General features: G+C 41.9%; 1 protein-coding gene and 1 long non-coding RNA gene across 5 annotated transcripts in view; one reads left to right on the plus strand and one right to left on the minus strand.

The window, feature by feature from the left end:
* Nucleotides 1-19,078, minus strand: part of CCDC68 (coiled-coil domain containing 68) — a 42,992-nt gene extending 23,914 nt beyond the window's left edge. Inside the window, exons 1-7 of one of the 3 annotated variants that reach the window (XM_010997197.3) lie at nucleotides 18,979-19,078; nucleotides 9,276-9,351; nucleotides 7,694-7,789; nucleotides 6,449-6,577; nucleotides 5,207-5,293; nucleotides 2,577-2,708; nucleotides 1,439-1,564 (exon numbers count right to left, since the gene is read on the minus strand). In XM_010997197.3, coding sequence (XP_010995499.1) covers nucleotides 1,439-1,564; nucleotides 2,577-2,708; nucleotides 5,207-5,293; nucleotides 6,449-6,565 — 462 coding nt within the window. In that variant the 5' untranslated portion in view covers nucleotides 6,566-6,577; nucleotides 7,694-7,789; nucleotides 9,276-9,351; nucleotides 18,979-19,078. Of the gene's footprint in view, nucleotides 1-1,438; nucleotides 1,565-2,576; nucleotides 2,709-5,206; nucleotides 5,294-6,448; nucleotides 6,578-7,693; nucleotides 7,790-9,275; nucleotides 9,352-14,544; nucleotides 14,645-18,978 lie in introns of all 3 variants that reach the window. The other 2 variants (XM_031441871.2, XM_010997196.3) reach the window with 2 other exon arrangements.
* LOC135319525 (uncharacterized) lies at nucleotides 17,657-25,684 on the plus strand. Of its 2 annotated transcripts, none has more exons than XR_010378177.1 (4): nucleotides 17,657-17,741; nucleotides 21,165-21,305; nucleotides 23,864-24,009; nucleotides 25,442-25,684. It is a non-coding gene; the product is annotated as an uncharacterized LOC135319525 (long non-coding RNA). The 2 variants fall into 2 exon arrangements; XR_010378176.1 differs by lacking the exon at nucleotides 17,657-17,741 and adding an exon at nucleotides 18,275-18,535.
* Nucleotides 25,685-26,039: the final 355 nt, after the last annotated feature.

Here is a 26,039-nt window from a genome sequence, read left to right on the forward strand (position 1 = left end):
GAACTATTATGCTGTACACCAGAAACTGATACAACATTGTAAACTGACTATACTTCAATAAAAAGAAAAATCTGTTTGGAAACATAAAAAAAAATTAAAATATTTACAAATATGATGATATGATTAAAAAAAGAAAAGCAACATTTTTGACTTTTTCTCAACAAAACTTACTAGAACAAAAATAAAATCTTACATGTTCAAGTAAAAAATGTTTTATAATCAGAAAGTGTCGTAAAAGCAGAATAATTATTCCCACTGTGTCAGGGTTTATCTCCTAGCATGGAGCAGGGGTTGTGCCTAAAGATATAGGTGAGACGCCACCAGCAGGCAGCCCACAAGCCACACTTGGGAGGGGCACGCCCGTCTGCCTGTGCCTTTAATAGAACTAGAGGTTTTTCGGTTAAAAAAAAAAGTCTGACTTCCCTTGAAAATACCAGGCAGGAATTTCTGCCCGGGATCTCCCACCAGACTGGGGCTGAGTCCCCTTTGCAGGGCTCAGGTACTCCCGTCCACACACACCTGCTCGCTCATTCCCTTGGTACCTTCTCTGCACCCCGCCTGCATGTGAGCTGTGACCATCACATCACAGCCTCAGGCTTCAGGATGCGTTGCCTTTGCTGCGGGTTTCCTACTGCGCTCCCCTGGGGCTCCTGACTGGGCTGGCAGAGACCAGGGCGCCCCACCCCGGCCTGAATGACCTTCCCTGTTTTGAGTTTTGACCAAGACAAACATACACACACTTCTCCCCTCCTCCAGTCCTAGAACACACCCTTCAAATAAAGTTTTATTGGTCCTAGGATACATATTTCAGATTGAAAAGCAAACAAAAATAGTGTGTGTGTGTCTCTGATATACAGAGACATATACATATATTTATATGGTTTTACATTTTAAATTCATATATATTTATATATTAAAATATAAAATATATAATTTGTATTTTTCATATATATATACACACACATACACTCTTCTTACTTGTTTGCTTACCCTGAGGGATGTATTCCAGGACCAAAAAGTTTTTGAAACAATTTATCCAATGCTGCAACTTTTCCATTTTAAAGTCAAGTCCAAGGAGACAGAATGACTCGAACGGGGCCACCTAGTCAGTCAAAGGTAGACCCAGAACCAGAAGAGAAGTCACTGGCCAGTGTCTTGGGGTCAGCCCTGATTTCTAGGCTGGGGGGCACCGCCTCGCCTCCCTCCTGCTTGTGCTCTGCCAGGCTCTGGGCAAGGGGGTAACACAGCATCTCAGCAACATCTGGGTACCAGGCTGAGCACGGATGGGGGAGATGGACACGGAAGACGGGCAGCCCGCCCTTCCCCGGGCTTGCCAAGTCACCTGGCCCTGGCTTGGCTCAAGTCTAACTCCTCCAAAAAGAGAGACTTGAACAGCTTGGTGGTCAGTTCACCAGCACGCAAGCGGCGAGCTCGGTACCTGGAGTAAGTGTTTACTGTCCTCATGCTTCTTTCTAACTTCTTCAGACTGTGTTTGGTAGTTTTCAAATAACCTCTGGGCCACATTTCTCAGAGCCGCTGCTCCTGCTTCTCTGGAGGCTTCCAGCTAGAAACAAAAGGTCACTGCGCATGTCTTGACATTTACAGTTACAAGGGGTGAGGACAGAACAGTGTGACGGGCAATTAAAAACACAGAGGCTGTCACTGTACCACTTGTACCTTCACAGACAATGGATAGAAGGAAAGACGCTGTCAGCTGTTATCTGCTAAGAAGAAAACATAACATTTGAAAACCCCCTACTTAGTGGGGCTTGTCACGCAGGTGATTTGCACCCTCCAGGCCAAAGAGAGCGCCCCGCACATCAGTGCCCTGCATTTATAGACCGCACTCTGCAAAAAGGTCCCCAGTGCCCCATCCGCTTATACACATGTTTGCGAGCATTTTAGCATCAATGTCCACAACAGTACTGAAAGATGTATTTTCCTGAAATAGAAGTGGGACAAGATTGGAACATTAAGGGCAATAAAGCTAAAGTGTCATGAATCTTTCAAGGATTGAACCTAAAGAAATAATCAAGGATGGCCGCAACAATTTACCTACTAAGATATTCACTGTAGGACCGTATATAAAATAGCCAAAAAAGGAAAATATAAGGCACCCAACGATAGATTAACTAAACAAAATAAGGAGACATTTGACTATGGGTGCTCTAATTAATATTGAATAAATGTGTGAAGACTTTTTAAAAAATGTATTGTAGTGAAAACACTTAACATGAGACCTAACCTCGCTAACAAAATTTTAAGTGCACACTGAAGTGTGCACTACAGGCACAGCGTTATCCAGCAGGTCTCTAGAATTAACTCATCTTGCACAACTGAAACGTTATACCCGTTGAACTTCTGTAAAATCTTTTCAATAATAGAAATCATCCCCAAAATGAAACAGTGAGATTTAATTGATCAAGTGCACAAATGCTTCTTCTCCATGTGCGGGAGCACACGTGTGGACAGATGGACGTGTATGGCGGCGCCTCTGCTCTCACAGATCCACAAATCCATCCTATTGGCTCAAAGGTTTCAAGGACAAACCTAGAAATTTCTCCAAACTGTCATACCTTGATTTTCAATAATTCATTCTCTTTGTTCAGTTCTAAGAGCTGTAGGTCTTTTCCTTTTATCTTTTCCACGAGCGGGTCCAAACTGGGCTCCATTTGAGAACCAGAGCCACTTTGAATGTTTCCACTGCGCTGAAATGAACAAACAGGAAGATCACAGACCTGACGTTTTCTTTCCTTAACCAACTTTCACACCAGCAACTATCAGCCAGTACTACACACAGCAAGGAAGGTTCAAGTTGGCACAAATAAATCTTTCGAATCTCCATTATCAACGGGAAATTCCAGATCAAGCAGCTGGCCTCTGTATTTGCCCAAATTTGAATAGATTCTAATGTGAAAAGGAGGCCAGAAGTACATCGTTCATGCCATTGACATTCCCTACAGTTTTAAATATATTTTTAAGACCTTTTAGAAGATAAATGATATCCACAAAGCCAGCTGTTTGTTTTTATTTGATCTAAGTTGTCTGCTGACCTGTGGTTTGAGATGGCCGAGGCAGACACACTGACAACAATTTATCTGCACTCCTATGAAGCTGCTCCTATCAAGGTCACCAACAACCTCCCCCCTGTGATATCAAGTGGTCAATAACCAGCCCTCAATTTACTTGACCCAAGAACACCATTTGGCACAGTGGTCCCTCCTCACTTTCTGAAACCCTTTTTCTGCCTGTCTTCAGGGACTCCTTTCTCCTCTGTTTTCCCTCCTAATTCACTAGCCTCACTTCTCAGACTCCTGTTAAAACCCAGCAGGACCCTGTGGGGCCTTCCTGGGACAGAGGCCCTCCCCCACATCCTCTGCTGCAGCTCCTCCCTGAAGGACCCAGATAATAGTATCTCAGATTCATTTCCTGAGTTTTTCATATGCTAAAAAACCACCAGCAAAGGAAAGAAATTAACTACTTGATGAAGGAGAACACGTAGCCCCCAGACCTACTGGCGCCTAGGGGTGGACCGCCCTGTCATCTCAACATCAACCAACCAGAGGATTGTGCATAAGCTGATCACACACCCTGCGACTCCCCCCCCCCCCCCCCGCCACCTTTATCTGGATTTTAAATATGCTTTACTGAAACCCTTTGGGGAGTTTGGCCCTGTCCTCCTTACCTGGCCCTGCAGGCCCTGCAATAAACCTTTCTCTGCTCCAAACTCCGAGGTTTCCAGAGGCTTCCGTTTGTTTAGCCTCAGGGTGCGTGGGGCTCATGAACGTGCCTTTGTCAGCACTGCTGCTTCTTCCCAACGTCTAACTGTTGGAAATCTCAGGATTCGGTGCTTAAATTTTCTCTCATTTCTAACCACTCTCATATGTTTGGCGATCTCCTCCAGTTTGGGAACTTTCAATACCATCCTGACTCCGCAAGTCTCTGCCCCACAGCCTGGGCCTTCTAGCGCAGACCGCTACCCTCAACTCCAGAATCAGATATCCAGCCTTCCACGAGAATCTTCCCCTTGGAAGTCGAACAGGCAACCCAACAAGGTCAAACCTGAATGTTTGATCTTCCCTCTCATTTGCAAGCATTCACCTTCCGTCCAGTTTCAGAGCACTTAATTGGAGACAATAACTGGGGCTGGCTGTGTTAGTCTGGGAGCCGAGGACGACTAGGGAGACTTTGTTCATGCATCAGACCCTGTGTCCCCATGTTCTCTGTGGCCATCCTACATCGTGATAACACTGACATTAATGAGGTGCCTGTGGCTCAGGTGAGGTTTAACCTGGCACAATCCAGACAAGGCTGAGTGCAGATTGCTTGATCTTGTCGACTGAAATAAATACACAGCCTAAAAGTTGAGAGTTATGTTTTATTCGGTGGACAATTCTGAGGACTCAGCCCGGGATGACAGCCTCTCAGATCGCTCTGAGGGACTGCTCTGAAGAGGTAGGGGAAGAGCTAGGATATATAGGAGTTTTACAACAAAGACCAGGTAGTTGGAACATGAAACCCAGGCATCTGGTTTTAGAATTTAGCGCTTTTCTATGCATGGGAAGGAGCAAACATCTGGGCTCATTGAAATCATTCCTTTAATGAACATTTAGCTCTCTAGGGCCAGTGTCCTGTCCTTTCTTATTCTGAGTCCCCTCAGAGTGCACCATTGTGAGTGGCTGCAGAGGCTGGGCTGCAGACTTGTCTTCACTGAGGGGTGGCAGCAGCTGCTGATGACTTGATGGCTTCAGCATTCTTTGTTTACTGATACAGCTTGCAGTATTTGTCATTCACAATCTTGAGAATAAAAGGCTGATCACCGGGAAAGGGGTGAGTTAAGCTTATTGACTGTCTGATCACTAGCATCATGGCTTCAACTGTGTGTCCACTGGTGTGGCCCAAGTGAGCTAAAAGGTTGTTCCCTGTCTGTCATTCGGAAATGTTGCTGCCATGTCTCCTGGCTGGGCCAACGTCTTCCCATATACTTTAGATAAGTAAGCTAAGTTTAAAATATTCAGGTAAGATCTGGACATTCCAATCTCACCCTACTAATGACATCTGTGGTTAAACATTTCATACATATGCCGGTTATCGTCTTTAGATACCAAGAAAAGATTCCATAATCATCAAAAAAAGTTATCTAAATAAAGTCTATATGGCTTTATGATGAAGGAATAAATGTGGTGCATTCTGATAAATTCATTACCTTTGCATCTAGTTTGCAATTTGTCCTGTTCTGTCTTATTTCATCCTTAAATATTTGATTTCGGATCTTTTCCAAAGTAGTTCGAATCTAAAAGGAAAAAAAAAATGTTTCAAAGGCATTTAATCCCCAATACTTTTTTTTTTGCCTCTACACCAGCCACAGGGTGCCTAATTTATTTAGAAAGTAGTACATATACTAGGATCTCAGATTTAAATAACCGCCATCAACCTAACTTGCACGTAGGCTTATCTTGTATACATTGCAGAAAATGTGCATTTGGTCTTTATAACTCTTTCTTAGTCAAACATAAAATATAGCCTCAGTGAATATTATACTACAAAATAATTACTATTTAGTAATTAGTACGTAATACTCTTTAGTTCTTTTTTTCTATATAGTAATTTAGTACTAATTTACTATTAGTAATTACTATAAAACAATTACTATTTAATAATCACTACAAAATAATTACTATCTAGTAATTATCACAATATAATAGCTATCTAGTCATTACTAGGGAATAATTACTATTTAGTAATTACTAGAGAATAATTATTCAGAGGAGATCATACAAATGTATACATGAAATAAAAGCCCCATGTCTTGGTGCTCTATGGAATTGCAAGACACTCAAAGATGAACTAATCAAACTGAAAAAGTTACAAACTAGTAATGTCCAAATTTTTCCATCTGTCCAAAAAAAAAATTGTCATAATAATGTACACGTTTGTCAGCCATTATCGTAGGATTCTCAAAAGATTTCACATTTTTAATGGAGTACATGCTGGCATGTACCACATGTAATCGTTGGTGACAGTCACCTTGAGCTGCTAGAGAAGGAACAAGGCGAGGAGAGACAGAAACACAGCAGGGAACGTGAACATCTACTTGGCAACTTAGCAGCCATACTCATGAAGCAACGGAGAAATACTATAAAACAGTAAGTAAGAGGTGCAGTGATGAACAGTGTGGGACAAACTGGGCGCTGACAGGTGTTCTGGACCCTCCTGGCCGTTTATCCAGTTTTACTCCAAGTGTAGGAACAGAGGTTCATACCCTCAAGAGAAATTACTAAGCATGTGTTTAAATTTCAGCTACCAAGCTGGTCCTTTGTCAAACTAGGTTTGTTCTTCCTCACGTGTTCTAGGGAGGGAGAAACAAAGCAGACCAAGCCATAGCAGATTTTACTGTAAAAAGTCTTATCGTGCCAACACGATTTCCAGTGGCCACATCCCTACATACCTTTTTCACGTATTCGGTTTCTTCAATGATGTGAGCTGACGTGGACTCACACAGAGCAGAACTGTCTTCTACCTTACCCCTCAGGGTCGCCGCTGGGGTCACTGTTACTGTTGTCATTGTGAAGTCCAGCTTTGGGAAAACATAACTCAGTTAGACAAAACTAACTTATTTGATGTTATAATTACATGATTCATAAACTGAAAGAAACTCTGTATTAGGCAGTGTAACCAAACATAGTAGAAAAATATTGTAAATTATCGAAATCTGTATATATCCAAAATCCAGGAATTAATTTAATATTAAAACAACACCAGTTGAATCAATCTTGGATTAGAAACTTAAGAATTAAACAGAGAAGAAAAAATGTGAAATTTTCCTTTTTATTCCATATCATATTAGATTTTAAAACCTCGAGATTAGAGTCCATGCCTTACTCATGTTTATGTTCTAGCACATTGTAAGTGCTTAATAAATGTCTGAGGAGGTAAAATAACATAACAAAATTCTATGTGTGTGTGTATATATATATAAAACTTATATATGTGTATGTATATCTCTTTACACCTTACAGAGACCTTTAATATACTGCATTTTATTTAACTCTCAATAGCCTGTAAGTGTGGAGGTTGCAATCAGCCAAATCCAGACGATGTGAAGTTTTATGGGACAAATAACTATTCCTTCCACAAATGAATTATATGATGAAAGGAGAGAAGAGAAATTGCCATAAATTATCCGTCTCAAGAGACCCATGACCAAATGCATTATATGAATCTTCTTTGGCTCCTGAGTCAAATAAACCAGCTTTGAAACAACTGGGGGAATTTTAATGCTGACTGGAGGGCGGATGATGTTAAAGAATTATTATTATTTTGCTCAGTGTAACAGCAGAATCATGATATTCTTTAAAAAGATCTTATCTGTTAGTCATACATCTTGAAATATTGGCAGGTGAAATAATATTGCATTTGGAATTTTAAAAAGAATGTTTTACTCTGGTATTTAAAGAGAGAAGAAAATGAGGTGAGGTAAAGATGAAAAAAGTTTGATAAAACGTGGGGAGTTTTTGAAGCTGGGCAAGGGCCCATGGGATTCACTATGTTCCTCTACTACTTTGTTTCTGTTTGAAATTTTCGTAATAAATCGGAAAGAACTAAAAAATAAAATAAAATAAAAGCCCTGTGGGGTAGCACGATTAATCTCTTTTTACTGATAAGGAAGAGTCTTGTAGGTGAATTAACATACCCAAGATCACAGTAAAGCTAACAGAGCTGAAACTCAAACATTCTTCTTTTGGTCACCGAGATCAAGGGTGTTTCTATCACATTGAGGCCAGGTTCCCTAGTGAGAAAAAAAAAAAATTAAAATTTAGCAGTGACCTATGCTGTCAGAATACACAAAGAATTTTCCTATTTGCTAGCATCACTTTAAAACTAGATAGCTTCTGGGGATGCCTCAAAGTCCTGGATTTATCCTTTAATCTTCAATGAAACTGACAGAGTATGCCAAGAATTTTCCATTTTATGTTAAATCCTCTTAGAAAGGCCACTACGGCTTCTATTTGTTTCAGCAGAATTTGACTTGGCAGCCGCAGCTCTGCTCCTGTCTTAGCAGAACTTAAGGGGAACTACTTCTGTTATTCAGGCCTCTGAAGTCTCTCCGGGATTCAGTTCTTAGTCCAAAACAACATTTAAATCCTGGAAGCAAAATAAACATCCACAGAGACAATAAGCATCAGGCCTCACATTATTTATCCTAAAAGATATTCTCTTATGTGTCTTTTATTCTTAATATCAAAAAATTCTGCTCCTTAATCGCTGATATTTCTCAAAACATCCTACCTTCTTCCCTCACTGGTTGTGCCATCTTAAACAAATTACATAAAATCTTAGCCTCAACTTACATATCTGTAAAATGGGGTGATAACACCTAGAGTTGTAAAAATGAGGGTTTTTTAAAAAAATTCCACTCAATGGACAGTAACTGTTAATATTGCTGCTCAGATTATTTTATACCATGAACAACCACAGAAAATAAGCAGTCTGCAACAGAGGAGGTGGGTCATGCCTATCTGGTTGCAAAGTTTATGTGCAACTCTATTTGTATGAAATCAAATCCCATTTCTCTCTTCTGGTTCAGAAAACTTTCACGACCACAGCCCTTCATTTGTAGAAAGAAACCCAAGGGGAACTTAAGCCAGCAAAGTCCAAATTGCCATATGGCATTACCGTCCTGGGAAAAATCCATCTTAGCATTTTATTTCTGCCAGAAGTAGATTAGGCAGATAAAATTCTCAAAATAAAACACAATCAGTTAATTAAAGTGAGAAAAGAATTTCATTTGTTTTATGCTAGAGTGGATTGAAGACAGCTTACAAGTGGCATCACGCCAAAAGGTATTATTTCCTAGATCAAGGCTTTTCAAACAGGGCTCCCAGGGGGCAGGGGAGGTGCTGAGCAGACAAGGCTTCGCCGTCTGGACTTGAACCAAAAGCAGCTCTGCTTTGTTCTGTCACACACTGAATTTTTCCATGAGGCTTTCTGTGAAGAAAGATCATTCTACAACTAAAAGGTTGGGAAGCAGACTGCCTAGTTTCAGGGCCTGGCTGCCACTCAGTAGCTGTGTGACCTGGGGCAAGTTCCTTAACCTCTCTGTGCCTCAGTTTCTGTAAAATTCAGATAATATCATTAACAATAATAATATAAATAATAAACAACATATGGTTGTTTGTGAGTTAACATTTGTCAGGCCCTTAATGCTCAGCACATAATAAATGATTTGTACGTGTTTATCAAATAAGTAAATGAGATATAAAACCATTACCCACAATTACTGTTGACAAGCAGCCTGAGTGGTAGTGAAGAATCAGGGAATACTGCAAACAGTCTGCAGATTGAGCTGGGCTATAAAGGAAAAAAATCTGCTTTGGGGTCTTTTAAGACTAGCAAATCCATGGTATTGATTCTTTCCTTGAAAACAGTACAATGAATCAATAATTTGTCAACATCCCCAACTGATTGTGCTCACATCTGATGAACAGTTTACCATCATTTTTTACCACAAAGCAATTCATACACGATTGTGTATTATAATCCATCGGATAAACCAACACATCACTGGGCACCCCAGATTATGTAACTAAACCTACTTCTGTGATTAATGACATAAGGATGGCTTAACCATTTGAATAAACACATATAAGGTACCGTTATGGAGTAAGTTTTGTACCCCCCTTCCATTCATATGTTGAAGTCCTAACCTCAGGACCTCAGAATGGGACATTATTTGGAAATAGGGTCGTTGCAGACCTAATTAGGTAAAATGAGGTCGGACCGGAGTAGGGTGGCCCCTAATCCACTATAACTGATGTCCTTATAAATAGGGGAAATTTGGACACAGATGCACACGAGGAGAACTCCACTTGAGGTTGAAGGCAAAGATCAAGGCAATGCTTCTGCAAGCCCAGGAACACCGAAGATTGCCAGGAAAGGACCAGAAGCTGGGGGCGAAGCATGGACCAGATTCCTCCTTACAGCCTTCAGAAGGAACCAGCCCTGCCAGCACCCTGATCTTGAATTTCTAGCCCCCGGAACCGTGACACAAGTAAGCACCATGTTAAAGCCACTCAGTTTGTGGAACTTTATTTTAGCCACCTTAGGAAACGAATACAGGCACTGTTTATATTCTAGAGATTTTAACCAAGGTGTTTCCTTCCTCTATTTAACCCTTCATTCATTCATGTTTTAAATATTTATAGAATGAAGCTGCGTTAGGAGCCGCGGCCACAGAAATGAGTCAGAGACCCTGCTTTCACAGGACTTGCAGTACAGAGGGGCAGACGGACATTAAACGAAACAATAAATACATGGGGAACACAAGCAGGGGTGGTGACGAGTGTCACGAAGGAAAGTAGAGCAGGGTAATAGAATAAAAAAAGTGGTGCTGTTTTGGATGCGTGGGGAGAGACCGCCAATCTGAAGAGGTGGCATTTAAGCAAAAGACTTGAATAAAAGGAAATGAAGCCGCGTGGCCATGTGGGAGAAGAGGATTCCAGGCAAAGGGTAGAGAAAGAGCAGAGGCTGGAACTTTCTGAGAGTCATGTTCTAACATAAAGGTCCGCAGTGTACTTTACCCTTTTTTTTTTTCTTTGTCTTTTAATGGAGAAGGGATTTCCTTTTTTTTTTTTTTTTTAATAGACTGAAACCTGTTAAGACTTTCACTTTGCCTAGGGAGTTTTCTCCTTAACCGCTTAAAACAGGTCTAGCCCTGCCTGGTATGGCTCCCTTGGGGTTGAAGGAAAGGCAGGATATACAGCAGTCTGGGATGCTGTCAGGGGCCATGGGGTTGCTGACTCAGGTCAGCCCATGGAAGGAGCAAGAAAGGGCAGTTGCCTACCCAGTGGCATTCTCAACTCACATCTGGGGTGCTGATTGAAAAGCACCATAGTGGATGCTGGGCTTGGATCTCCCTCCCAGGTAGGTGGGCTCACCGTCTATATGAGTCTGTGCAGGAAGGATCTCTTACTTGTTCTTCCTCACTCCCTGGGGCTGGAGCACAGATACAAGTCCTAGACCCAGCCACCTGCATCCTCCCACCGGGACATGCCGGTAAGAGACTGGCCCTCAGGCTTGTTCCGTCATGACTCTTGGAAGGAAAGGACTCTGGTACAGAGCGCTGCTTTGTGTCCAGTGGCAGGAACACCAGCATGGTACCCACTGTCCAGTGGCAATTCCAGAAGGAGTCTCTCCTGCTCTTGCTACAGACTGATCTTGGCTGAGGCACCAAGACACTGGATTCTTCCGTTTCCATATCTTGTTTTCCCATCAGTTCTGGATGCTGCTTTGTATTCTTGCAAAGCATTCCTTTCCCACTTAGGTTAGCCAGAGTCAGTGACTCTGATTAGCAACCAAGAGCCCTGAATGGCTTTAGCACCTCTTCTGAATTTTCAGATTCTCAGTTCTAAGTTAACAATATTGAAATCGGTTTCATCATTCTTGGTCACTCTTAGGAACAGAGGCCTTAGAGATTAGAAACTGAAAGAGTGAATTATGATAAAAGTGCTACAAGGGTAATCAGGTTATAAGAAGGGGGGAAAGCTAACATGTCTCCAAACCCTTGGAGAGACTGGCCGAGTCAGCAACACTAAATAGCACACCTGTTCTGCAGTTGCTTTACACGGCACAACGGTGACATCCAGTGTCAGCTGGCAAAATCTCAGGTGACTGTGCAGCTTACCTGAAAATGCGCAGTATCTCAAAAAACAATGCATCTGAACGCAGACCCCAACTCAAAGCTATTTGCAAGTAATAATCTAAGATACTTTAAGTAGAATTAATTATATTCATTGCTAAATGTTATTCATTTGTATACATACATATATTTATATCACAGGCAGTGATATAGAAAGCTCTTAGATATGAAATAAAAGCTATTTAGTTTGGGGAATAACAAGATTGAAATATTAGTACTAACATAACGTACAAATAGACGCTACTGGCAAAGCATGGTGCCATTTACCAAAAAATTATCTTCCGTATAGTGTCAAAATTAATCATCATAACACACTGTACTATAATTATTACCTATATATTTATCTTTCTAGATATATGTATGAGGTAACCAAGTCACAGAAAAGTGATGTTTTTCAAGATCACACATTAACGCCATCACTTGAATCCAGATAGCCTGACCCCAAATCCAAGTGTCTTTGTAATGAGACAACCTATTTTCATAGTCCATTGGTATAATTTGAAACTTTGAAAAACAGCTGAAGGTTTCGCCCAGTGCCCAGTATGGCAGATAAGCTGCCAGGAGGTGCAGATCACATGACTCCCTCCCCACGTGGGGCAGAGTGGGGAGGAGAGATGAGGCTCTGTTGCGAGCCCACCACACGCGGCCTGGGTGTGCGGACCTTGATAATCCTCAGGAGCACCTCAAGGGGCTAAAGTTATTGTTCCCATTTTACAGATGAGGGAATGAAGCTCCGCCGAGGTCAAGCAGACAGCTCAGTCATGACGGTCATGGATCCCAACCCGCGTTTGCCGTCTGCTGCGTTATGAATCAATTTCGAAGCCTAGTTTCTTGGACTCAAGCTCATTTAGTAGTGGGGGTTTTCCAGAGAAAGTGACTAAGTAACAGTCAAGTAACTCCTGCTGTGAGTCCCCAGGTGTGTCCTCAGGAGCCTGAGCAGAGGCTGTTGTAATAGATTTATTCCACCAACAGAGGCAGTGTGACTTCGTGGCTTAAAAATGAGGGCTTGGGACTCGGTCAGTGTTGCCCACGAGTCTATTCTACTTCCTCACTAGCTGGGCAGTCTTGGGAGGATTTTTAAACTCCCTTAGGCTTTAACTTCCTCAGTTGAAAAATCCAGATGAAAACACCCTCCTCATAGTTACAGGACAATTAAATGGGATAACGCATAAAAAGAGCTTATTATGCGGTATCCGACCATAGCACACACTCAGAGAACAGGAAATAGTTATCTTCACAACTTATCGTGGACATTTGCTTGTAGGACATCATTTGAAAGTGTCAATGCCTAAGCCCAGTTGTCCCCTCTCTAGTCCTTCCCCCCCCATCCCATTAGTCAATTACTCCTCCTGCTTCGTCCTTCTCAACTAACAAGCAACTGAAAAGCCACTTACGACTTGTCAGTGAAGAAAATATGGAAAGAAGCAGTCGTCACTGACATATCTCAGTCATTTGTAACACTTATAAGGAAGGTGCCCTTTTGGAAAATTTCTTTTGTGGCTTTATAAAATATTTTAAGAGTAAAGGCTCAAGGATTTACAAAATATCGATAGCTTCCTAAACGTGTCTTAGGATAGTTTAGCTTCAACATTGTTTACTTCATTTTAAAAATCATCCAGCGAAGGAGGGAAAAACAGACAATACCACGTGTGGGTGGGGTTGGGGAGTGGCTGGAACTCCCGTGTGTTGCTGGTGGGAATGCAAAGTGCACAGCCACGTTGGATGACAGCACTTAGGCAGTTTTCCATAAAGTTAAGTACAGACTGTACGCCCCAGCAATCCCTCTCCTAGGAGATTTTTTTTTGTTCCATAAAACACAAATGTTTACGATTGCCAAACACTGGAAAAAATTCAAATATTCACCAACAGGTAAATCCTACCCATCAATACCAAAGAATGACCTACTGATACAATAACAATATAGATAAATCTCAAATGCATTATGGTGATTAAAAATAGCCAAATCCAAAAGGCTGCATATTCCATAATTCCATTTATATGACATACTAAAAAATTTGAAACTATAGGGACAGAAAACTAAACAGCGGTTACCTGGGGATTGAGAGTGGGGGAAGGACTGACTACCAAAGGGACACAGGGGAATTTTTTAATTTTTTCTTGGTGGGATGGTGATGAAAGTGTTCTAAATCTTCGTGGTGATGGTGGTTCCATGACTGTAACTATTTGTCAAAACTTACAGAACTCTACACTAAAAAAGATGAATTTATATACTTTTATTTTAAAAACAGTAATTCAATTCAGTAGTAATTCAATACCCCGGAAAAAGCAAAATACAATTGAGATTTCAAAATCCAAGGAACTTCACTGATTTTATCGGAACTGGAAGCCACAATTAACTGGCTTAGTTTTCCTTCATTTAAATTGTTGATCCTCCAAAAAGTGTAAATGGCAAAAAATAACAAATGGAATCAAGATTATTAAAAAAGCAAGCAACGGGGCTGCTGACCGGTAGGTAGAGCCGCTGGTCCTGGACAAACACAGCCCATGAAATCTGACATTCAATATGGTGAGAAAAACAGGGGAAATCTCACATATCTTAGAAAGCTGATCATGATTACTATTTACTATATTTACTAAGGTGGCAAAGTAGGAGGAAATATGTAAGAAGTATATAAGAATATTTGCAACAAGAAGATTTAAATCTAATTCTTGAACCTTGAACTCCTTGCCTCATCTACCCATCCTTTTCCTTATCGTCTTCTAGATGCATAACACGTATTCATTCTTCACAGCAGCACGCTGGGCCAGTGACTACAAAGTCTACTAGGGGCTGACCACCCCCTGAAACAGCAGGGACCCTGCCCTTCACCACCCACTCCACTCACCCTCCTGTGCCAGGAAGGTCTCAGACTGATCCCAGCGCAGCATCCTACCGAAATCCAGGGGCTGACAGAAGGATACAAGGGTGAGATGCGGCTTCTGGTTCTGCGTGAAACCAGAGTGAACGTGAGTGATGAGTGAGTGAAATCACCAAAGTAATTAGAAGACTCTAACAGCTCAGTGCTGAGCAAGCTTTCTTGCTGTTGCTGAAGGGACACAACATGGGGAGAGTGTCCACATCAATTTCAAAGTGTATGAACGTGAGAAGGATGAAGATCCATCCTGTATTTGGTATTTGACTCTTAGGAGACATTTGGAATGAAACTGTCAGCGTAAGACTAGAAAAATGCATCTATCCTGGAAATATTTAAACCCTCACCAAGTTAGAGAGACAGAGAGAGAGGGAATTTACCAACAGAGATTGATCATGTCATCTAACCACAGATCAACAAAAACAGTAGTGTTCTGAGCCAGAAGTTTTAACAAGTTGTTTTGATATTTCCAGCAGACAAACTGAGCTCCCAAAGAGCACATCCAGCTTTGGAAAACGGTATTATTTGTTTCCAAATTTTAGAAGCTGAAAAATAAAATCCTTTGCATTACAAGTTGTCGATAAAATAGAGCTTCAAGTTATCTGAATGCTCTTTTCTTCCCCAATAGGAACTTGCAATGCCAGCAGTAACTTACAGGCATTCAGAGACATAGTATATTCTCTTTAGTTTCACAGAATCTCCTAACTTTTTGTAGAAGAGCTTCCACTCAACTGAAGAAATCTTCCTAAGAGGCTCTTTAAGCATAAATTGCCACGTGTCATCCACTAAAAATGTGCTTGCCATAAAAGTTGATACCAAGCAGGATGAATGTGCATGGATAAGAAAACGGCTCTGACTGGGGCTTCCTAAGAGAGGTGAAAAATAAAAGCCAATGCTTTTGTAGTGTTAGGAAGTTCTTATTTGGTTTGTGCTGTAGACTTACAGATATCACCACTGCTTAGTAAGAACCTGGAATAATTTATAATTCTAGTCTAGCTCTCATAAAGGCCCTGGGGAAAAAGGACAGGCATTTCTTCTGTTTTGGATTTTCAAAGCTCCAATTACTGATTTAGTAAGTCAGCAAACAATTGTATCAGTTTCATTCTTTAGCACAGTCATGGAAACTAAAGAATAATAAAACTAAGGGCTTGTAAATCCAGATGCACTCCCTTCTGCTTTTTGGCTTAAGGCTACCGTCATCTATAGATGACTCATGCTTTACGTTAAGTGTGCCACTGAAATACGTGATTAAGAAGCGCTTAGGCTGTTAGGAGTAGTTCAGTTATCACCATCAGGTCAAACAGTCATCAAAATCCCCCGACTTTAAAAGCAAACTATTTGTAAAGAAAACGTAGCACAGGAGGGGTATGCGCTTTACAGATGTTACTGTCCAGGGTTGAACGTCTTCAAAGTCCAGCCTAGAATATTAAGTGACTGACGCCTCCTGCCACTGGCACGGGGTTTACTATTTGCTATTTTCATGGAACAGCACGGAAGGATCACAATAATGACACATTCGGTAGATATCAGTGATCCGTACTAGGAGTATATTTTTTATAAATATATATAAGAGTTTGGGTCCTATCAGTTATTTTCAAATTATGCTACCATGGAAGCTGGACAAAAATATGTCTTACCACTTAAATGCTAGTGCAGAAATGTCCATCAGCTGGTAAGTGAAATGTGACGTAGCCAACAAACCTTTATGAACGTTAGCTAATGATACAAAGGAACCACTAGTGACGCTTGCTACAACCTGAATGAACCTCCAAAACGTGATTCTAGCTGAAAGAAGCCAGATATTAAACACCATACGTTGTATGATCTCACTGTAGGTGCTGCCCCAAAAAAGTGAAATCTAAAGAGACAGAAAATAGACTAGGGTTTGCCTGGGGCTGGCGGTGAGAATGGGGAGTGACTGCAAACAGACACTTGAGATTTTGGGGTTGGGGATGATGAAAATGTTCTAAAATTGGACTGTAAGCATAGTTGCGCTACTCCATAAATTTACTAAAAAAATCACTGAATTGTAAATCTGGGTGTATTTTATGGTATATAAGCTATACCTCCAATAAATTTTTTTTTAAAATAGCAAAAGAAAAAAACGGGCCAGAATGCCTTGTGTAAAGTCACTTTTTTCCTCCAAGGTAAAGCAGGATTGTAGTCATATTTTTTTAATGTACAGGGAAAAAATAACTCGGAGGATAAAATTTTCTTGATTTGAAGATGTTCAGTCATTGATTTTTCTCCCCTAAATTACTGGCATCTCCTCCTACAAGTCTAGTTTTAATTTAATTTGCATGAAATTGATATTTAGCTCTTCCAGGTTTAATATCTCAATATTTCATAGCATTTAACTCAGAACATATGATCCCTAAGTTCTTCCCCAACCTAAGCAAGTGAGAAAATGGCCCTACAAAGCATGTAAGTTCCTTTACAATTTTTAAATTTGACTACTTAAACCCTTGTAAAAGAGTTTGCGATTTGAAACTAGTCTAGTTTCAGTTACTGTCCAAAGCTGATGGATGGTGGTTGATATGGTTCCTAATCTAGAGCCTTGGGGCTGTCCTGAAGGATTCCAATATTGTGTAAATTCCATTAGGATAAGAATGACTTATTTACACAAAGCCATATCCCCCTGTGTCTCTAAGACAAAATATAGTGCCTCGCACAACAGGCACTCAATAAATATTGGTTCAATGACTATATGAATGGGCCTGAAAACCCACAGGGGCACCAAGTATTTTCTAAAACTGAGAATATACATACACAGGCTTTTCTTTTCCAAACTCACGTGGATAGCTGTCTTCATGTTTAGTAAAATGTCAATTCACTTTAACATGTTATTAAATTGATAGTGACATTTTGCCATTATGAAATATTTTTCTAGCAATAAATGGCCATATAATTTGGATGTAAATATCTCAGTTCAAAGATTCGAAGCCACTACCTTAAAAGACTCATATTCCCTTCAAAAATCTTCAGCTGGTTCCTTTTTTTGGTCATCATTTGAGACAAATAAACATACAGCTCATTTTTTCAGTTTTGGGCAAGTCCAGCTTCCATTTCCCGGCTTTGTCCAGAATCTGGATTCCAAGTCAAGCCCAGGGTCCAGCCCCTTGTAAATCAATAAGCTAACAAACACCATCCCTGTTCCTGAAACCACAAAGGTGAGTAATACAACTGAAATGGTGTCTGTGTTTATTTCAAAAGTCTCTTTTTAGTTAGTGCAGGGTTAGGTACTAAGTTTTATTCGGCAAATCACAAAGGTAAAAAACCTTCTTAACAAGTTTGCCTGGGTCACAGGAAGTGTAAACCATTTTCATTGTTTTTCTAAGCAGTTAAGAAGCCCTTGCCTTGGGCACAAATTCCTCCTTGTCAGGGACCTTCACGCTTGGATATTCCAGAGTAGGGGGAGAGGGGGGAGGAAGGGCCAGAGTCAGGAGACAGCAGCACCATTTGTGTCTGCTCCGGTACCTGAGACTCCAGCTCAGATCATGTTTCTGGAAAACCAGGCTTCTGCAGAACTGAATATTTAATAGCATTAGGTAAAATCAAAAGGACAGATTATCTTTTCCTTATTGCAAATGCAGGCCAGTTCCCTTTGGGACACTTCATCTGGCCTCTATACACCAAGAAGGAAAACAGATTTTGATTCCTAAAACCAGACAAATATAGTACAAATGGTAAACAGACACAGCTCATTATTTTTGTAGCTAATTACTTCTTTTCATCCACATACATAGATTTTTTGAAGAAGAAGAAGAAGGTTGAAAGTTTACAGTCCCGTCATCCAATCTAAAATCTACCCTTTCCATAAAATGACACGGCTCCTTCCCACCGCTGCGTGGGGCTGAGTAACTTTCAGCTCAAAAATCCCATGACAGTGCAGAACTGTCAGCCAATAGGCTGGTGTCTTTTTGCGACACCTGCCGCTACAGAAACCAGGATGAATGAATGAAGGGTAAGACAACCAACTTCACCCAGTCATTCGTTTATGCTCTTAAAAATTGTGAGCGCGGTGACCTGTTAAAGTCGCCACGCGACAGCAAGTTTTCCAGAGAGCTTTCTTCACCGCCTCTGAATTGCGGGGACCCCTGGCCAAAGGGATTGCATAACAGCAATCTAAATAAATAATCAGACAGTCAGATATACACTGGGCTAAGAAGCGGGTATCCTTTCTCCGGGAAGGCAATTCTGTGTTCCCGGAAGAGCACAGACTTCTGGCCCAGGGAATCCGAGTCCAGAAGAGAGGTTTACAGGGAGAAAATCCTCCTCACCGAGGACCTGTTTACAGGAAAACGTCCCTGGTGCACTGGGCGGCGCTGGGGGAACCGGCTCCAAGGGCACCTGGACATCCGTTCACCTGGGGGGTGACCTGTGCGCGGATCGCCAGGGGTCGCCTACCTTGGAGGGCGCTCAGCGAGCGCGAGGTCCCGGAGCTGCTCCTGCCCTGGACTCTGGGCCTCCAGCCGGTCGGCTCCGCGGGGCGGTCGTGGCTCCGCGGTCCCCAGAGTGAGCTCCGCCCCGCAGGGCGCGCCCCGGGCAGAGTCCGGCGCCCGAGCGGCTCCGGGGAGGAGCCTGGGCTCCGGCCGCTGCCGGACGCACACGCCCGGCTCCGGGCGCCCCGGGATGCGCTCCGGGGGCCCCAACGCACAAGTCTCCAACAGTGCACAGCTCTCAGTACCTGAGTTTCAGACTGACCTCTGTCTCCCTTTGAAAGTTCGTAAACTCTTAGACCTGGGGAGAAAAGGAAGCGCATGCATTGTTTCTTCTAACCCCCACATTCACCGGATTTGGAAAACTGCAACTCAAATCACACCCCCCCCCCCGCCCCAAATCCAAGGGCTTAAGGGCTTTTTAGAGTCTTCCTGGGAACCCAACAATTATGATTCTCACTCCAGTAAAAGGAAGTAAAAAGAATTTTTTTCCCCCAACAGATAAAACTTCTGGAATGGTACCCAGTTAGAAAAGTGAAAGTTGCTGGTTGTTAGGTTAAGTGCTGGTTAATTAATCCTTGTGGTTCTATTAAATGGATGTATTTTTCAGAGATAAATCATGTTCCAAAGATAGTCGTGGACATTTATTACCACTTTAAACACTGAAGAATTCCAGCTGTTGCCGAGCCTTGCTGCGGTTTACTCCTGTCTGCAATTGCAAGTTGGTCCCATAAACACCACGTTTCCTCCTTCTGAGCTGGTATCTGGCTCAGCATTTGACGCTGCCCTGCTTTCTGAGACCCTCTCACCTCTCTTCCTGTCCTTAACCCTTCTTGGAGATGGAAATCTACTCCATCAGTCCAAGTTTTGTCGGGTAAGCAGAGAATGGATGACCCAGTGAGTGGTCCAGCCCCACAGATTGTCTATCTTTCATGTATTTTTGACGAAGTTACTAACTTTGTATTTAAGTCTCACCATGCCCAAGAAGAAACTGATGCGATCAGAGGAGAAGAGATTTTTGTGCACTTTTCTGGGAGGAGAAAGGAGACTGTAGCTGAAAGTGACAATTCTAATCAGTATAAAATACTGACTGTATTTCATGGTTCTGCGATGTACTATTACCTAGGCAATTTGAGTAAATCTTGTGTGGAGGGGAACAGGGAACCACTCATTAACAAGAATGTGAAATTCTAAAATATTGGCAACCTACATAGTGCAGCTCAGGAGAATTTATAAGCCACCCATAAATACAAAACGCTAGTGGTGTGCCTTAGAGGTTGGACACTGGGGGAGGAGGGATCAAAGTTTATGGATTTGTCTTATAGCTGGAGCATTTGATAGTTATTTTTATGACAGACTATGTACAAATCATTTAAAATAGCCAAATATTCTAAAGTTGCTTTTCTTCACATTTTAATTAAGATTGCCCATTTTTCTTTTTGGGAGGGGGGAGGGGAATGTCAACTGGCTTCACTTTAAATTCATTATCATTAAGTTCAAGTGGGCAGTGATGCTGTTCAGTGATCACGTGATATGCCCCATGCCTGTTCCTCTCTTTTTTCTTTTTTTTTTTTAACATTTTTTATTGATTTATAATCATTTTACAATGTTGTGTCAAATTCCAGTGTAGAGCACAATTTTTCAATTATACATGAACATATATATATTCATTGTCACATTCCTTTCTCTGTGAGCTACCGTAAGATCTTGTGTATATTTCCTTGTGCTATACAGTATAATCTTGTTTATCTATTCTACAATTTTGAAATCCCGTCTATCCCTTCCCACCCCCCACCCCCTTGGCAACCACAAATCTGTATTCTATGTCTATGAGTCTATTTCTGTTCTGTATTTATGCTTTGTTTGTTTGTTTGTTTTTTTAGATTCCACATATGAGTGATCTCATATGGCATTTTTCTTTCTCTTTCTGGCTTACTTCACTTAGAATGACATTCTCCAGGAGCATCTATGTTGCTGCAAATGGCGTTATGTTGTCGGTTTTCATGGCTGAGTAGTATTCCATTGTATAAATATACCGCCTCTTCTTTATCCAGTCACCTGTTGATGGACATTTAGGCTGTTTCCATGTCTTGGATGCCTGTTCCTCTCTTACTCGCCTGCTTGACTGTTTCAGGTTTCCTCCTCTCTTCCCAGATTTCCAGCAACAACTCCTCTCCAGCATTCTCAGCAGATGACCTTCTTCTCTGCTTTACTGATGAGCAAGGCTGTCTAAAGATCCTTAGCTTAATCTGAGGGTCCTTAACTTAATCACATCTGTGAAGTCAGCAGTACCAGGTAAGATCACATATTTACGAGTCCCAGAGATTAGGATCTGGACATTTTTTGAGGTCATGATTCTACCTCCCAGAGCTGTACTCCTACATCACATTATAATTCAAATGTTCATTAGGCCTCTATTAAATATTTCATTTTTTAAGGCACAAAATGAAGAAGGCTTGGCAGGATGATGAAGGAGGCCTGCTCTTATCCCCTTTTTGGTGATGCTTCTGCCTGCCCTTCTGTTCTTTCCTCTCCCCTTCCCCCGGCACCCCCCCCCCCCAATGCTGCCAGAGGAGGGCCAGATGTTGGAAGATTTTCTAGGCTCTTCCCCTCCCCCATACCTACAGCCTTCCTGGACTTTCTGGGACTTGCTGGATGGAGAAAGGAATGCAAATGTGGAAAATTAAGGCATTTGATTTTAACAAAATTGAACTCTAAGGGCCCCCTGAGTCTTGCAGACTGGACTCTGAGCTAGGGAAAACACAAAGCATCGAAATACCTCTCGGCAGCTTGAGACAACAATCGGTCTACTCTGTGCAAGCTGCTGTGCTGAGTGTTGAGGTCAATTTTTATCATTTTAAATTCCATGTGTTTGCCCTTTAAATGGATAGGTCACACATGCACGTGGAAAATAAGTATAAATACAATTACATAATAAATGTAGACAGTCCCAAACAACTGATCGTCGCTGAGTAGCAGGAGAGCTAATAAGTACCAGAAGACGAAGAGAGAAAATTGACTTTAGTTAGTGACGTGGAGGAATGCTCAGAGGAGGCAGGAGTGCAGCTACGTCATGAGTTTAAGCACCACGTCATCCCAGGAGAGCACGGGGGACTTCTGTGACCAGACAACGGCAGAGGCACAAAAGCAGGGAAACGCTCAGGCAGATTTGGGAGCTACCAACTAGACCGGTCCAGTTGGACCATGAAGGACTAATGGGAGATAAAGCAGAGAGGTGGGGGCCCTTTGTGTGTAAGAAACAAAAGGTCCAGGTGATATATTTTTCTACTTCAACTCTGCTGTGAGAGGAAAGAAAACGTCACTGTAGGAAATGAAACTCTGGTTGTTCTGACTTTAAGAGTGAAACACTTCTTAGCAGACATCAGTGAACAATATATGAGAGTCTACTTGTGTATCCATGTCTGTCTAAACAGGTAGAACTTTTTCTAAGACTCCTTTCATATAAAGGATGCAGAAACCATGACATAACCAGGCTTGATATTCCAAATATGTGCCTCCTGGTTGAGCAGTGGCACTGACCAATCAGACAAGCTGTCAGCCGTAGTGAACTGTTACGGATTAACCAGTGTGGACCAGATGAAGGTCAGCCCCAGACATCACTGTTTAAACGACGGCTGTTCTCTTAACCAAACTAGATATTCTTTCATTTTCTTCCAAAAATACCATTCAAAGGACTTCAGAATCTCTGATTTTTGTGACCTTTCTTTTGGTGGTGAGCTTGGTTTACGCTGCCTTAGTAGAAGCTGGGGTAATCATTGTCACTTCCCTCTGTTTTGTAAAGACAAGAAAACCACCCAGGTCTCAAGAAAAGTCTAGCTGAACTCCAGAACATGCTTTCACAGGCTGAAGTGACAATCTAGGCCTCTGCTTCAGAGTCTAATACAAGAACAGATGGCCAGTTTGTTTCTGGTAATCACCTGGGCTGCAGCTGGCTGGTGTATCTTTTCTAGATATTTAAATGCTTCTGCAAAGCCATTGTGACATCGGCTTTGCTCTAGCTCTTGGTTAAGCAGAAGGAAAAAGAAGATGCCCTGCCCCCTCACCCCCGAGTCCTCCCTGGGCTTCTGGGCTTGCAGTAAGTTCCACGCCCTCTACAGGACAGTCCTGAGGTGCCTTTCCTTCCAAGTGCCACCTCCCGCCTTGTCCCCATCTCTCTCTGTGGTCTCCGCTCGGCACAGCTGGTCAATCCCAGCTAGGCCGCCCTTGGCTCTCAGTCGTCAGGGGTATCCAGCTAGGAGGAAGGGGATGTCTTCTTCCTTCTAGGCTTTGCCCAGAAAACCAGCCTTGAAGTGGAACTGAATACAAGCATCTCAGAATCGATACCATTCTATATCTAGCCAAGGAGCTGAGCCCACGACAGCTGACTCCAGCAGGAAACAGTGGCCACAAGGACGTTGTGTGAGATGTGCCTGATTGAACTAATAGTCACTTGGATAAGTTTTTTTTTTAATGCGTTAGAGTTTTCTAAAAATCACATGATATTCTTAAGTTGCTTTGGTGGTTGAAAGGATGAGACATTAGTTAGAGTCTATTTAATTTCCACAAAAACTTTGTCTTCATTCTGTTAATAAAGAAGTTAAATTAAAAAAAAAAAAAAAGCTGTCTTCCTCGGGGAAGCGAGCACCTTTATTCATCCTGAGTCCGACCTCAGATGGTCCAAGGACCACCTCATAGCTCAGTCCTCATCCTGAGCTACTTGGCAGGCATCGTCCCTCTTTCCCAGCCAGAGGCAGAATCCAGCCCTCCCAGTTGCCAACCCCTGAGCTCTCTTTGGCCCCTCCCAGCACATTACTTTTCCTAAGACATAACTCTCACTCTTGGCTTATTTGCAGACTAGAGATGACTGCTAAGTCATATGCCACGGGAATGAGCTCTGTACTGCGGAGTCCCTGAGACTCACTCCAACATTGAAGGAAGTAATTCTCCAGGCTTTGACAGTGGCAAAATGATTCAAATGTGCATTGAGCCCCATATTGAGGTAATTCCCACCAAAGGCGGGGTGAGGGCTTGGTGGGGGTTCATTTTCCATAATTTCTATACACATCTTTGCCTTTAACAATGTAGTTTAACATCCTGACAAGTACGATCATAGAAAAACGCTTCTGAAACTGAAACGAGAATTTTTAAATGTATGTATTTACACTTCACATTCTTCTAAAAATAACTTGAGCTAGAATATCATAAATATTCCCAATTATCCTTAATAGTTGGAAGCACGTAACATTTATGAAGACCCTGGAATTTAAAGTGAGCTCAACGTCTGAGTGAAATTAACTCGGAGAAGGAGCTCTGAGTATTCAAATATTGATTTTCCACCGCGAGGAAATACTGTTCCTTCCCTTACAAAATTAATTAAGCTCTGTGTTAATTAATCACTATGCCTCTATAATGAGAGGCTGCCAATCACCCTGTCAGATTGTTTACAGCTGAAATCCAGCCGAAAATACATCTAGTTAATCATCTAAGTTAAATTTAACCCGTGTCTCAGGACCTCAAACCTCATTCTAGATCACAGCAGTGATCCTAGCTTTTGAATCCCCTGTGCGACTCTGCTTCTCCATGGAAGTGGCCAAATTCCAAGTCTCTCGGAGCTGCAGACCCACAGCGGAAGCTTATCTGAAACTTCCAAGGCTCTGCAAGTAGAACTAATATATAGAAAATCCATGCATATTTCTTTTTCTGTCTCATCGTTTGATAAATAATTTCTCTTTGGCTTTTTACCATAAAATGACTAAACTCTTGGACAACTTTGCAACCAAAAGAGTTTCAAATATGGGATCACTATGCCATAAAATGGACTGTGGGAAAAAATATAAATGATAGTTTCAATTACAGCACCTTGCTTATATTTTACCCAGGAACTTATGGCTTTTGACCGTATCATCTTTTGGTGATTTTTCTTGTCTTTCACTTGTGTTACTTACATGGGGCCAGTTTCCTTGAGAGTGAAAGCTGTGGGATTCAAGCTGTCATAGGGAAGTGTTAGTCTCTCTGGCATCTGTGATTTTAAAACTAGATTAAACAAGGCCTCAACAGGGCTTCTTGGACTGAGACTTTGGTTATGCCTCCTGGGTGATGGAAAACCCTGTCCAAGGCAAAGATGCAGTGGACTCACGCAACAAGGTCCTTTAAGTTCTGGTAGTTATTTTTGACATTGGTATTTTTATTCATATGGTTTTCCCTTTGAGTCAGATCTCAGGAGTGAGGAGGGGGAGGGCAAGAGTAAGAATTTGGGGGGAAAAAATCCCAGGGTACAACTGGCCAGGGAACCAGCTCAAGCCTGTGATCAGAGAAGAGTGAGGTGGTTGGACCAGGTGATCAATCCAAGGTCAGGCCATGCATTTGGGATGTGTCTAGTCTGTTTTGGTTTTTCTGGGGGGTGGTAATTAGGCTTGTTTGTTTATTTTTAGAGGAGGTACTGGGGATTCAACACGGGACATCGTGCATGCTAGGCACAGGCTTTACCACTGAGCTGCACTCTCCCCACCGGATGTGGCTCGTCTTCACTGAGATGCGATGTAAGCTTGAAATACACACCAGATGTCAAAGACTTAGTATGAAAAAGAAGAATGTCAATGATTCCATTAATTGTTGATTATGATTATAGATTAAGATGATGAATATACTGGGTTAAATAAAACCTATGATTAAAATTAATTTCTTCTGCTCTTTGATGATTTTCTTGTAGCTACTAAAATTTAAAAAATTTTATTGGTGGTTCACACTGTTTCCATGGGACAGCTCTGCTTTAGAGCGATATTTTTAGAGACAAGCCAAGCTCCCCACTGCCCTGAAGGGAGGGGCACACACAGGGGCCCCATTGGCACTTGAAACTCATCATGTCCGCTAGGGAACTGGTTTTCTTACCCACGCACCTGACCTTTATATAATCCTCATCTCCGCTATAAGGTTTTTTTCCTGTACAACATTGCTGATGAAGATAACCATGGTATCTACCCAGAGGTTTTCCTCCCATCACTAATTTGTACACATTTAAGGCATCCATTC

The sequence above is a fragment of the Camelus dromedarius genome, chromosome 28, assembly GCF_036321535.1.
Source record: "Camelus dromedarius isolate mCamDro1 chromosome 28, mCamDro1.pat, whole genome shotgun sequence".
NCBI lineage: Eukaryota > Metazoa > Chordata > Mammalia > Artiodactyla > Camelidae > Camelus > Camelus dromedarius.